Here is a 14,077-nt window from a genome sequence, read left to right on the forward strand (position 1 = left end):
CCTTCCCAGTCAATACACCCCTAAAGATAACCACTGTTCTAACCTTGAAACCAGATTAGTTCTGTTTACTTTAACTTCGTATAAATATAGAATTATACTTAGGTATTCTTTTCTGTCTGGCTGCTTTTACTCACCATTAGCTTGTGATTCACTCATATTTAAGAAATTAAATCTGTGGCCAATATTTAAAAATAAGGATTTTTAAACCAATGAGATTCCTAGATGCTTTCGAAAAATCAAGAGAGTTAGCAACATCAAGCGAGCAATTCCAAATGGGAACTGCAGGAGCTGAAAAGTGTTCTTTTGGATACGGCAAGAATTACAATTCTGACAAACGAGAGATCTGAATAGTACTCCCAATTAAAAAACTGAAAGAGCTGGATGAAACAGTAAAAATGTCTTCCTCAAGGCACGGCTGATCTGGTAAGAAAATCAAAGATTCTGCAGTGGCCAGAAATAAAGTGTAAGCAGGAATTCTGGAAGGCAAGTGAGCCCTTAACCCATCTTCTCATGTTTATGAGACACCACAGTCACCGTACTGTTCAGAGGGCAGTGTGGGCACAGGGGACAGGGATAGAGCCTACAACTTAATAAGAGTCTCACCCAGCAATCTAACAGGGGACCCACATAAAGTTGGAACACCGAAGGGCTACCTAACCAGTGTGGGGTAAAGATGATAAGAAAGCTTGAGTGGTTTTGAACAAAGGTATGGAGGGAAAAAAGAGATCAAAATAAAGAGAACTTGGTCTCTAAAGAGATGTGAAGTAAGGGGGGCAGTGTTACACGTAAGTCGCACCGGGCTGGCTTAGATAACCGCAGACTGTGGGACCATTCGCTAACGTTGAGGAAGACAACGTTTCAGTAGACAAGGGAGGATAGATTTATCATCAGACAGGGAGTTTGTTTTTTTTTTTTTTTTTTCAACGTTTATTTATTTTTGGGACAGAGAGAGATAGAGCATGAACGGGGGAGGGTCAGAGAGAGGGAGACACAGAATCGGAAACAGGCTCCAGGCTCTGAGCCATCAGCACAGAGCCCGACGTGGGGCTCGAACTCACGGACCGCGAGATTGTGACCTGGCTGAAGTCGGACGCTTAACCGACTGCGCCACCCAGGCGCCCCAGACAGGGAGTTTTAAGTAACTGTGACACAGCCAAGTGACAAAGTTAAGAATGGTGGAGACAGAGGGGAAGTTTAGAAGAGAGGCTGAAATTTGTGCTGCTCATCATGATACATGAACTATTTACTAGTTTTTTCCTATTAACAGAGTAGAAACTCTGTGGTGACTTGATGAAAGTCTAAAAATAATGCTGAGTTTTCAAATGAACTTAGAGTTGAGTATCTAACTTAAATAATCTAATAACCTATGTACATGTGAACAAAATGACTTTCCTCCCACATATATGAAAAGGATCGTTAATGATGGAAATCTAAAAACATGGTTTCCTTCTTCCGTCACTCCCATCAGTATTAGTTATTTGTTTGCACTAAAATTAGACCAGACTTTCCTACTGGCAAATTACTAGCATTTTTTCCTATGAAATATTGTAATATTCAGCCCAGGAGTGTTTACCGTCTGCTTCACTAGAACATATTATTTCGGCTTCTGTCACTGGAATGTTTTCAGTTTCTGCTAAATTTTCTTGTTCCATTGAGAGGTCCAGTTCTTCATCTTGGATCGGATCAGTCACAGTAGGCAAAGGTTCTGGTTCAAGGCGCAAAATCAGGTTTCCTTTTACCTCTCAATAAAGAAATAGAGAGAGAGTGTTTCCATTCTGAAATGACCAAGAAGAACTTGAGCATATAATTTAAAGGCCATCATGGTTTCCAAGTCTAACCCCTGAGAGCTTCTTTCAACCCGAGAAGTCATTTCAAAATAATGACTGCTTCAACAATACGAATGTATTTTCCCACCCAAACACTTCTAAAAGCATTGTGGAAAGCGTACTGAAAGGGTCTTACTCCTGTCTGCATCATACAGGTCTTCAAAGGCGAATTCCAGCTCCCTCTGCCGGTCTTCTTTCATCTCACTGCGCTTGTACGCAAGTTCAACTAGCTGCGGGGGCATCTGTGCCACAGTCTGTCTCCTGCGTGCCAGGTCGTCTTGCTGCAGCTGTTTGAGTTCTTTCATTACTTTCTCCTGAGTCTTCGAGAACGGAGAGACTTAATCAACACCAGTGGAGGCACAGACCTTAGACAGGACTGTTCACAGGAAGGGCCAAGTGGAGAAGTCACGAGGAACAGGGACTGGGGTTCCCTCCCCACCCCCCTCCTGTGTTCTACCACAAAAAGTCATTAATTCTTCACTCGAAAGGTTTACTGGAAGCCAGATACCATGCTCGATGCTAGAACACAACCTCACTCCTAGACTAGAGGAGTCTCATAGAACAGTCTCAGAGAAGCACCAAGACCCACAGTGACTGGCTTAACAGATATTTCGTGTTACTTCACACTCTTGTCAATCCCCATGATGAAACAGGATCTATCTATAGGTCTTTAAGCCTAAGAAGGTAGGCTAATAGGAAAGTTTAAGCAGAATGTTTCAGTGAGGTTATCTAACTGAATTTTAGTGGTGTAAGATAGTAAGGGAGGATAAGGGAAGACCTCTCATCCCTTGAGTTGAGGACTAAGGCAGATAAAAGTGGGTGGAGGAGTACACATAAGAAATAATTACTGCAGCACGGAGGTATAGAGAGGAAGGCATGGGGCATTTGGAGAAAATACACTGCTATAGGTAACGGACAGACAGGGTACTGAGGGCAAGGATGGTTAAGGGAAAAAGATAATATTGGAGAGGTATGCAGGGGCCAAATACTATTTACAACAGACACTAGCAGGAAATGAGATCCCAGGACACAATGGGGTCTGCAGCAAAAAGGTTCACACAGGGAAAAGGAAATCCTCTACCAGTGGTTTTGATGATTGCAGGTTTTGATGACCATTCTCATGTTAGAGACACTGAGCCTACAAAAAGGCAGAGAGAGAGCCGTGTAACAGTGTTCGCCAAGTGGCGATAGACACAACGCTACTTATTCTTTCTTTTAATTTTTTTTGTTGATTTATTTTTGAGACAGAGAGACGGAAAGCAAGCAAAGGAAGGGCAGAGAGAGGGAGACACAGAATTCGAAGCATGATTCAGGCTCTGAGCTCTCAGCACAGAGCCCGATGTGGGGCTCGAATTCACAAACCGCGAGATCATGACCTGAGCTCAAGTCGGACACCTAACCAACTGAGCCACCCAGGGGCCCCACAACACTACTCGTTCTTATTCTTATGTCAAGTTTTATGATTCATTTTTTTTTATATTAAGATTCAAACAATCCCATTCAATTTAACTTCAAAGTTCTTTGAATATACTCTTTCTAGCTCAGCGCGAGTCCGGCATATTATTCTACTCGAATCATTTATATTAACATCTTCCATCACCACTGACATTTGCTGTGAGCTTATGAAATTCCAGGCACAATTCTAAGGGCTTATTAAACTCATGTAATCTTCAAAACAGACAATGAAACAATTCAGAGATGTTCGGTAATTTGCCTGAGGTCAACCAGTCAAGCAGTGAAGAGAAGAAATTCCAGGCAGACTGTGGAGTCTACCTTCTTAACCACTAAACATTACTGATTTGTGGAACAATGTGTTCAGTTTGTTTATCTTTCACATTTTTTTTTTTCTATCAGTTTAAGTCTTAGGATGAGAAGTATTGGTAATAATTCAGATAATCAGTTATTTTAGTCATAATTTACTCCCAGCTTATAAAAACCTAAAAATTTAACTGAGAAGGTTGTGTATGAATCAGTTAAAACTATACCAACGAATTTTAAGGATTTTATTTCTTTTTAATGTTTATTTACTTATTTTGAGAGGGAGAGAGAGTGTGCACAAGCAAGTTGGGGAGGGGCAGAGGGGGAGAGAGAGAATCCCTAGCAGGTTCCGCGTTGTCAGCGCAGGGCTGAACACGAGACTCAATCTCACAAACCGTGAGATCATGATCTGAACCAATAACAAGAGTCCAACGCTTAACTAACTGAGCCACCTAGTGATCCCACTTTAAGGCTTTTAATTCCCACAGAAGCACTTAAAAACTCATTCTTCACATGAGTGTTTAAAACATCCAAATGCATTAGTCAAATACATAAAATCATTTGACTTCTAAAATGAATTGTTTTCTGCTATGTTCCAAGGATAAGGATAAGGATAAACACTGAACGATAATAAGCATGACAGAAGTAAAGCTAAACTTATAAAGCCAGGCTTCATTATACATATTTTAGAGCTCTGTGACACTTTTTCAAAGCTCCCTGATAGGAAGAACCATGACTCTACTTCTGAATCAAGACTCTGCAAAGTCAGCAAGTGCTTTGCTCAGTAAATATTTAGTAAACAGAATCCCAAAATTCGCAGAGCACAAATGCAATTCATTAAATGAGAAAAGTGATTAATTTCTCTTCAGGCCATTTTTGGCTGATTAAAATATTAAACTTTTAATAAATTCATCATTGCAAAAAATGTTAGAACAGCAATATACTACTGTCAGTGAGAACTGCTTCATCCAACCTGAATGTGAAATGGGAAATTTGCAAAGACAGGAGTCAAAGAGTGTACTTGCACGTTCTTCACACCTCTGACCTCTGAGCCCGTCCACTAATCAGTTCTACAGCCTATTGGTACGTCTACAGCCAGGATTCTTACCTGAACCAAGTGGATCTTTTTCATTGCTTGGAAACCCCGCACATGCGCCTTTTCACACTGTTCCATTCTCTCTTGTGCTGCTTGTTTTTGTCGTTCTTCCAGTCTTTTCACTTCTTCTTCAGCAGCCACACGAGGATCTGGCTAGCAGTCCATCAGTACATTTCAGAAAATTTAAAAATTGTGAAACAAAGTGATAACTAAATAATAACTTTAAAATCATGCTTCCCTACTTATATAAAATAGAAAGAGTTGTATTTTTAAATGCCCACAATTATCAACTGTATGTATAAATGAAAAATATCAAATTGTTAGTGAAAGTTGAACAAATTCATTCACTTTAAGCCAGATTACACTATACTCCTCCAAACACATTCCTCCATTGTTGTTCTGTTCCAAAACTCCATTAAAATAACAGCGTTGTCAGCACTCACAAAGCTAGTAGTGAAGAACCCACACGCATCAAAGGTCATTTAGGGAAGCACTGAGATCTGTCTTTGGTTTTCAGTCAACAGCTGCGGCTTCACTTCAACCTCAGGGAGGCCAAGTCACCAAAACAGCTACTTTAAGAGAATTTCTGACTTCCTAAAACTTGTGCATAATCAGAGATTATGTGATTGTACAGTCAGCTATTATCTCATCAAGCTAACAGTGGTAGCAAACAGGAGGGGAAAGGGTATATAACCTGGATTTACTGTTGAACCTGAATGTTCACTTTCAAGTACAGGTTTAAGCATTACAAATGTGTCCTTAAGTAAACATCTTAAAAAGCATAGTAAATGCATACTTTATATGCTGAAATTCTAAGGTGAACTAAGAACGATGACTATGAAAGCTGTTTTAGTGGACTCAACACAGGTATAAAACTGTGCAGGTCCACTTATTCATGGGTTTTTTTCCAATAATTATATTCGAAAAATTTTTGGAGATTTGCAACAATCTGAAAAAACTCCCAGATGAACCAGGTAGCCTAGAAATATCAAAAATATTAAGAAAAGTTAGGTATGTCATGAATGTGTAAAATATATGTAAGGTACTAGTCTATTTTATTTTATTTTATTTTATTTTTTTTTTCAACGTTTTTATTTTATTTTTGGGACAGAGAGAGACAGAGCATGAACGGGGGAGGGGCAGAGAGAGAGGGAGACACAGAATCGGAAACAGGCTCCAGGCTCTGAGCCATCAGCCCAGAGCCTGACGCGGGGCTCGAACTCACGGACCGCGAGATCGTGACCTGGCTGAAGTCGGACGCTTAACCGACTGCGCCACCCAGGCGCCCCGGTACTAGTCTATTTTATCATTTACTACCATAACTGATATAAAAAGTTAAAACTTATCAAAACTCACACACACAAGCACTTATACACCAGATGTGGAGGCCCTCACAGTCGAGAAATGTAAACAGACATAAAGGTTTAATGTTTATGTCATAACTGCATAGAATTAACTGTAGCACGTACTGAACTATCATCATGATTTATTTTTTATCTGTATTTTTTAGAGGCAGGGGAGGGGGGCAGAGGAAGAGAGAGAGAGAATCTTAAGCCCCAATGCGGGGCCCAATCTCATGACCGCGGGATCATGACCTGAGCAGAAACCAAGAGCAAGACGTGCAACAGATTGAGCTACCCAGGCACCCTGTATTAATTTTTTAGCCACTTCTGGTTGCTCTTGCAGTGAGCACAAATGTTGTGTCTGCTTAAAACACTGTGACACCAATCATTTCTACATGAGCAATTTACCTCTCCAGTTAACTGCATATGGTAAAAAGTGGTGAAGAGTGATGTCTTGTGGTTCTTGTGTATTTTTCATCATGTTTATTAGGGCAGTGTCATAAACCTTGCATAACATCATGGGACTCATACAAAGTACCACTAGTGATGCTGGAAGTACTCCCAAGAAGCAAGGAAAAGTCATGGTATTACAAGAAAAAGTTGCACTGCTTCATATGTCCTGCGGATTGCGGGCTGCAGCTGTGCTCGCCTGCCATTTCAGGATAAATGAATCCAGAGTAAGAACCGTGGTTAAAGAAGAAAAGGAAATTTATATAGCTATAGTTGCAGCTACAACAGCAAGCATGAAAACCTTGCACTATTTGCAAAATAACTTTTTATCTCATACTGAAAATGAAGCTTTTATGTGGGTGCATAATGGCTAGAAGAAAGGCAAACATATAAACTCTAGTACAATTCAAGAAAAATTATATCCCTTTTGAGTCAATCAATATTTGTGCAAATCTACATAGAACACCAGGCAGAACAAAGGTTATATTAAATCAATACTATAATTTCCAAAAAATTTATTTAGGGAATTAAAATGCATAAAATTAAATAAAGTAATCTTTAAGAACACCATTTCATTCCATTTAGGCCATGACTTAAATTTTTTTTTTATGTTTTATTTTATATTTGGGAGAGAGAGAGAAAGCGCGTGCACGAACAGTGGAGGGGCAAAGACACGGAGACAGAATCTGAAGCAGGCTCCAGGCTCTGAGCTGTCAGCACAGAGCCCAATGCTGAGTTCGAACTCACAAGCAGTGAGATCATGACTTGAGCCAAAGTCAGACTCTCAACTGACTGAGCCGCCCAAGCACACCAGGCCATGACATTTTTAAGAAGTGTTGTTTGGGAATTCACCACACCATTTGAAGGTGAATTAATAGCAGAATGTCAGTTTTGCTAAACCAAAACTTTAAGGGAAGGAAAAATTTCAAAAATACACAACATTCACAATATTCACTCCAAACACAATGAGGTACATAAAAGATATGATGAAAATAAAGGGTTAGAGTGCCCAAACTTCAAAACAAGATTTTACAAGCATGCTTTAGGAAGACAATCCCTTATAGACTTGTGTTAATGACACTAAAAATTTAGACAAAAATCTTGTTGAAATAATTGTTAAATTTTTAGCAGCTGAACTCAAAAGGTACATGAAATTTGCAAAAACTGTGAATCCCACACAAATTTTCTTTTTAGAAAACATGTTTCTAAAAAACTCTTCCATCAATTAAAATCTGCAGTGCACACAACGTGATATTATTAAATATGCTACTTCTGCATCTTGTACGTCAGACATTTGGACAGAAATCTTTTTAAGTAGGACATCAGGCTAACTGATGAGTTCAACTGTTTCTGCTTTTCTTGTCTACAGACATTTCTGGGTCTCACAGCAAACAATACAGTGTATTTGATTGGAAAAATACTTCTAGGGACAAAAAATCCATTTTTAACAAGTTGCTATGCAACTGTCATGGACAAAGGAACAAACACAAGGAAGGCCATGAGTAATTTAGAAAACGCAAACATGTTTTTCTTTATTGTGTGCATAGAAAGTAAATGTAGCTAAACATAATTCAGAGAATAACTGGCTCTAAGTGGGGATACAGGAGACTACCTCATCATTCTTAAGCCAAAGACAAATGTTATGACATAAAAGATTTTAGAACTACTTTATCAGGCTATTCAAATGAAACATCTTATACTTGTACATGTTAAAAAGGCTGACTGAACATATGAAAGTTGTTTATTTACAGAAAGCTGCTAAAGAAATAAGATACAGGGGCGCTTGGGTGGCTCAGTCAGTTAAGTGTCCAACTTTAGCTCAGGGCATGATCTCACAGTTTGTGAGTTTGAGCCTCATGTAGGGCTCTGTGCTAACAGCTCAGAGCCTGGAACCTGTTTCTGATTCTATGTCTCTGTGTCTCCCCCTCTCTCTGCCCCTCGCCAGCTCATGCTCTGTTTCTCTCAAAACTAAAAAACATTAAAAAAAAAAAAAAAAAAAAAAAAAAGGAACAAGGGGCGCCTGGGTGGCTCAGTTGATTAAGCATCCAACTTCGGCTCAGGTCATGATCTCACAGTCTGTGAGTTTGAGCCCCACATTGGGCTCTGTGCTGACAGCTCAGAGCCTGGAGCCTGCTTCAGATTCTGTCTCCTCCTCTCTCTGCCCCTCCACTGCTCACACTCTATCTCTCTCTCAAAAATAAACAAACATTAAAAAAAAAATTAAAAAAAAAAAAAGGAACAAGATGCAGATGAAAATTCAGAGGTAATTTTGTTATCCTGAAAACCAAATACGCTGCTCCACTGTCACATTTTAAACCCAAGGGTTAAAGGCAGATTTTTTTTTTTTCCTAAGTAATGGTATAAAGTAGCAAATAAAACAAATATCAGAATGCTTTAGTTTATGGGACTGTTTTTATAAAACTACAAGTACTGATCCAATCTTCAATCCAGAAATTAAAGAGGAGAGAGGCCTTTTATTTACTATCAAAGAGGAAAGTTTAATAACTTACTGTAACCGCATCAGCGGTACCCTATACTACAGCTAGGTAAAAAAAAAAATGTTTTTCTTCATCAATCTTATTTGAGAGAGAACATCTACTTAATACTGCAAAATGTGGTATAGTAACCACAAAAACAAGTTAGCCACAGACTGAAGTTACTGTCCCTATGTTATAATACTATTAAAGCTGTAATAACAATACGATTTTAAACAAATCAAGATTTATTCTTTTTCTTAGAAGTTAATTCTATGATGAGAATATTCATCTATCTCAGGTTTGAATTGAATATTGATTTTAACATCTGCCAATAAGTAGTTAACCAAAATTGTATTTGCTGCACTCTAAACTTCATAAGAAAGCTATACTGGGAAAGTTTCTTAGTAGCCAAATACATCCAACATGAAAAGAAATTAAAATCCAGTTATAAAGAAATAGCAATTATAATAACAAATTATTATAAATATATATATAAATATAAATATAAATAAATATAATATTATATTATTACCATTTATCACTCTTGAGATTGGCAATAATTTCTAAACCATAATAATCCATACAAGGGAATAGATAAGGGTATGATAAGATGCCCATTTTCATATGTTGCTGATACTTTTTAAAAGGCAATTTAATGATCCATATCAAGTATCTGTATCAAATGTTATAATTTGGATCCAATAATTTCTCTTCCATGAGTCTATTCTAAATATACCTCAGAATTATACACAAAAATTTACAAGATTATTATGTTTGCATTATTCACAGAAGCAAAAAGAAATGAACAAAAGAACAATGGTTAAATAAACTCTATGATGCCTATAAAAATTAGGTTTTGAAAAGTATGCGTATATGGGAATGCATACTCTGGTGCAGCTGCTCTGGAAAACAGTGGGGGTCCCGTTCCTCAAAAAATTAAAAATAGATCTACCCTATGACCCAGCAATAGCACTGCTAGGAATTTACCCAAGGGACACAGGAGTGCTGATGCATAGGGGCACTTATACCCCAATGTTTATAGCAGCACTTTCAACAATAGCCAAATCATGGAAAGAGCCTAAATGTCCATCAACTGATGAACGGATTAAGTTGTGGTTTATATATACAATGGAATACTACTTGGCAATGAGAAAGAATGAAATACGGCCTCTTGTAGCAAAGTGGATGGAACTGGAGAGTGTTACGCTAAGTGAAATAAGTCAGGCAGAGAAAGACAGATACCATGTTTTCACTCATATGTGGATCCTGAGAAACTTAACAGAAGATGAGGGGAGAGGGGAAGGGGGAGAAAAAAAGTTACAGAGAGGGAAGAAGGCAAACCATAAGAGACTCTTAAATACTGAGAACAAACTGAGGGTTGGTAGGGGGTGGGAGGGAGGGGAAAGTGGGTGATGGGCATCGAGGAGGGCACCTGTTGAGATGAGCACTGGGTGTTGTATGGAAACCAATTTGACAATAAATTACATATAAAAAAAAATTAAAAAAAAAAAAAGAAAAGTATGTGTATATACTTATATATACAAAGGCTACAATGAATTCATTAATGTATGAATCACATTACTCTTTGGTGATGACATTGGTAGTTGTTTTCCTATAGTTTATGCTTATGTGTATAGTGCCAAATTACACATATAACTCACTTCAATGAACAGAAATAAAGTGAGGATCATGAACAACAATAAGTCAATCACCTGGTTTGTGTCCATCTCTCTATTCACAAAAGTGTGGAGGTGATGATAGGTAGAACTACTGGTTTTCACATGAGAAGTTTTCTTTAATTCAATGTTCTGAAAAAGGAACGTAGACAATGGATTATTAGGTTAACAGTATTTTCAATTAAAGCTGAACCCAATAAAAAAAAGTAGTTTTGTATCTAACCAGTTATTCTTATTCATTTTTCTTACATGAGAATCATTCACTGTATTTCTATTAATGGGGAATATAGGTTGAGAAACTAGAGTATACTTAGGCAAGAATACTAAATTGGTGATGCTGTGTAGTTTACTGCATCACATCAGAAGGTACATAATGGCAAGTTGCTCTCTTATTACGGATTCTAAGTTTGAGCACTTGGTTATGGTGGTGCACGCCCAGTGATGAGAAAGCTGTCCTTTTTCAAACAGAAGTAAGACAGTGCATAAACGTAGATGGATGATAGACACCTGTCTGGTGCCAAAGTATCACCTCCCAGATTACTTGATAACTGAACAGAGCAAAATATACCTTTTTAATAGAGATGTCTTGTATTCACCACCATAACCAAGTGAGACAAACAGAATATAAGAAACTAGTCTCCTCAAAAAGTCTGAAATACGATGGGGCGCCTGGGTGGCGCAGTCGGTTAAGCGTCCGTCTCCAGCCAGGTCACGATCTCGCGGTCCGTGAGTTCGAGCCCCGCGTCGGGCTCTGGGCTGATGGCTCAGAGCCTGGAGCCTGTTTCCGATTCTATGTCTCCCTCTCTCTCTGCCCCTCCCCCGTTCATGCTCTGTCTCTCTCTGTCCCAAAAATAAATAAACGTTGAAAAAAAAAAAAAAAAAAAAAAAAAAAGTCTGAAATATGAAAATTGAGTAGGGTTGAGTGACAGAATGTTCTAGATTGAGAGAGACTAAGACAAAACACGCAGAAGCAATGGGTGAAGCCCGACTGGAATCCTATTTAAAAAAGAAAGAAGTTGTTTCTACAAACCAAGAGCACACTGTATACACTATAAGCTAACTTGACAATAGATTTTATACATATATAAATATAAATATAAATACAAACATAAAACGAAGTTGTAAAGTAAAACAATTTAGGGACAACTGGAGAATCTTAATTATGGACTATATACTAAATGGTATAAAAAATCAATATTAATTTCCTTAGTGTGATACTGCCATTGCATAAGAGAATGTCCTTATTCTTATAAGAAGCATAAAATATGCTACAATTTATATTCAAATGTATGCATTTATACACACAACTCTTTGAAATCTATACACACATATAGGTGCAAACAGCTATTCATTGTACTGTACTTGCCTTTTAACTTCTCTGTATTTTGAAAATTTTCATAATAAAAAGTTGGGGGGAAAAGTACAACTACACATTTGCATACAATCCCTATTTGCCAAATCACACAGATAATGCTTTGTTTGCTTTTTGTAAGTATTTGACCCTGACTTGTTAGAACATCAGGAATTACAATAAAAGTAATCAAAAGGCATCATGGATAAAATACTGCTTGTGTTTTAACGAGGTACTGAGGGAAACGGTACTTGAGGGAGTGAGCGAAATCTGAAATGCTCCCATTTGAATCTTTGGATCAAATGTCACATGGCAGATGGCTCCACATAAAAGCAGGAAGGCTGACAAAATCAAAGCCTTAAGAGGCCAACATCTGGTACCTCTGCTGATCTTACCTACATAAGATATACTTGTATATGCAATGAAATTAGATAGCCCTGTATGTAATGGTTTTTTAATTTCTACTTTTTAGATAAAAGTAACTATGTAATTGTGATAATCATCCAAACAGCCATTTCAGTAACTACAACAAACTATTGTAAAACAAAAGAACCAATACCTTTTAAAATTAATTTCCACTTTGTCTTTTCTAAAATAAGTTCCAAATCACAAAAGCACACATATTACTCCCACAGAGAAATAGACATCTCTCATCCACTTTATGTAATTTCGTGTAAATTTATTAATTTATCTAAACCAAACTTCTTTACCTCTAAGAGGCTAACCATTTACAATGCCCAAATCTTGAATGTAAAAAGTTGGCAGGGTAAGTAATCCAGGTTTTTTCCCCCAATAAATAAAGGGCATTTTTAAGACCAAACCATTTATAGTTTTTTAAAAATCAAAAACATAGCTTTTGAAACAACTAAAAAAAAAATAGACAACTGCTGAAAATTGAATACAGACTGGGTATTAGATATCACGAATATTAGTACTGTGCTTAAAAAAAAAATCCTTATACATCAGAGATATATACTAAAGAAGGGGTAAAAAAGTATCTAGGATTATTTTTAAATACTCTAGACGTGTGTTACCTGCAAATTTAAAAATTAAGTTTAAACAAATGAAATTTTGACCTGCATTGAATTCTAATAATAAAGAATTATAAGTCAGTTCTTCTCAACACTCAAAGTAATTCACCTCAAAAAGAGCTGGGGGTGGTGGTGGCAGACTTGTAATTTTGGCAGATCTCTCTTTTTCCACAAGTAATGCTTCCTTTCGAGCTGTTATATGCCTTGAAAAAAACAAGAGATGTCCTAAATTAATCTCCCAGGTACTATTATAGCACAACCTTTAAGGTCTAAAATATAAAAGGCAGAGGATCTCAAGAAATCCTCCAGTTGGATCCCACAGGCTCAATATGCCGTTTAATAAAAAGTCTCTACACAACGGACATGTAAGAACATGTTTACAAGTAAAAGAGGTGTAGCTAAAGACATAAAGCCCTACGCTGAAACTGACCCAACAAACTAATGCTTCTTAATTTACAATGATTTAGAGTAAAAAAACTAGAAATGTTGATAAAGGTGGGCCACTGTATAAAATGAGCACTGTTGACTAGTAAGAGGCTCCATCACTTTTAAAACATGCAAAAATACACATTAAATGATTTGTCAACAGTCTGAGTCTCTTTCCATGCTCTTAACTGCACTGATTTTTCTTTTTTTATATCGGAGGCAGACAGATTTGGGGGGATATTCATTCTGAACTAGCCATACATTTTTCCAGAAACTAAGGAATTGCTAAAGTCATACTAGAAGAGAAAGCTCATTTGTTAATTTGCTCACCTAGGCAAACCAAACCCCCACCGCATTATTTTTATTTCATTTTATTTTTAAGTAGACTTCATACCCAGCATGGAGCCCAACATGGGGCTTGAACTCACAACCCTGAGATCAAGACCTGAGCTAAGATCACAAGATGGACGCTTAACCGACTCAGCCACCCAGGAGCCCCCCAAGACATTATTTTTAAACCAAGTTTAACAAATCAATTGATATACCACATGACTTATATTTAATATCTGTTTAAATAGTATCCGATGTATTCTCTACTTCTAGCCCTATCGGTTTCAGTGGAAAATATGGTAAAAATCATTAT

The 14,077-nt window shown here is 37.5% G+C and overlaps 1 protein-coding gene across 8 annotated transcripts in view; it reads right to left on the reverse strand.

Moving 5' to 3' along the window:
- Positions 1–14,077, reverse strand: part of CEP295 (centrosomal protein 295) — a 56,823-nt gene that overhangs the window by 29,813 nt on the left and 12,933 nt on the right. For 5 of the 8 annotated variants that reach the window (XM_045483621.1, XM_045483622.1, XM_045483620.1 and 2 more), the window contains 5 exons: positions 13,118–13,211; positions 10,663–10,758; positions 4,693–4,833; positions 1,963–2,146; positions 1,574–1,741 (listed from right to left, as the gene is read on the reverse strand). In XM_045483621.1, coding sequence (XP_045339577.1) covers positions 1,574–1,741; positions 1,963–2,146; positions 4,693–4,833; positions 10,663–10,758; positions 13,118–13,211 — 683 coding nt within the window. Of the gene's footprint in view, positions 1–1,573; positions 1,742–1,948; positions 2,147–4,692; positions 4,834–10,662; positions 10,759–13,117; positions 13,212–14,077 lie in introns of those variants that run through there. The other 3 variants (XM_045483625.1, XM_045483626.1, XM_045483628.1) reach the window with 3 other exon arrangements.

Source organism: Leopardus geoffroyi, chromosome D1 (assembly GCF_018350155.1).
Source record: "Leopardus geoffroyi isolate Oge1 chromosome D1, O.geoffroyi_Oge1_pat1.0, whole genome shotgun sequence".
Classification (NCBI taxonomy): domain Eukaryota; kingdom Metazoa; phylum Chordata; class Mammalia; order Carnivora; family Felidae; genus Leopardus; species Leopardus geoffroyi.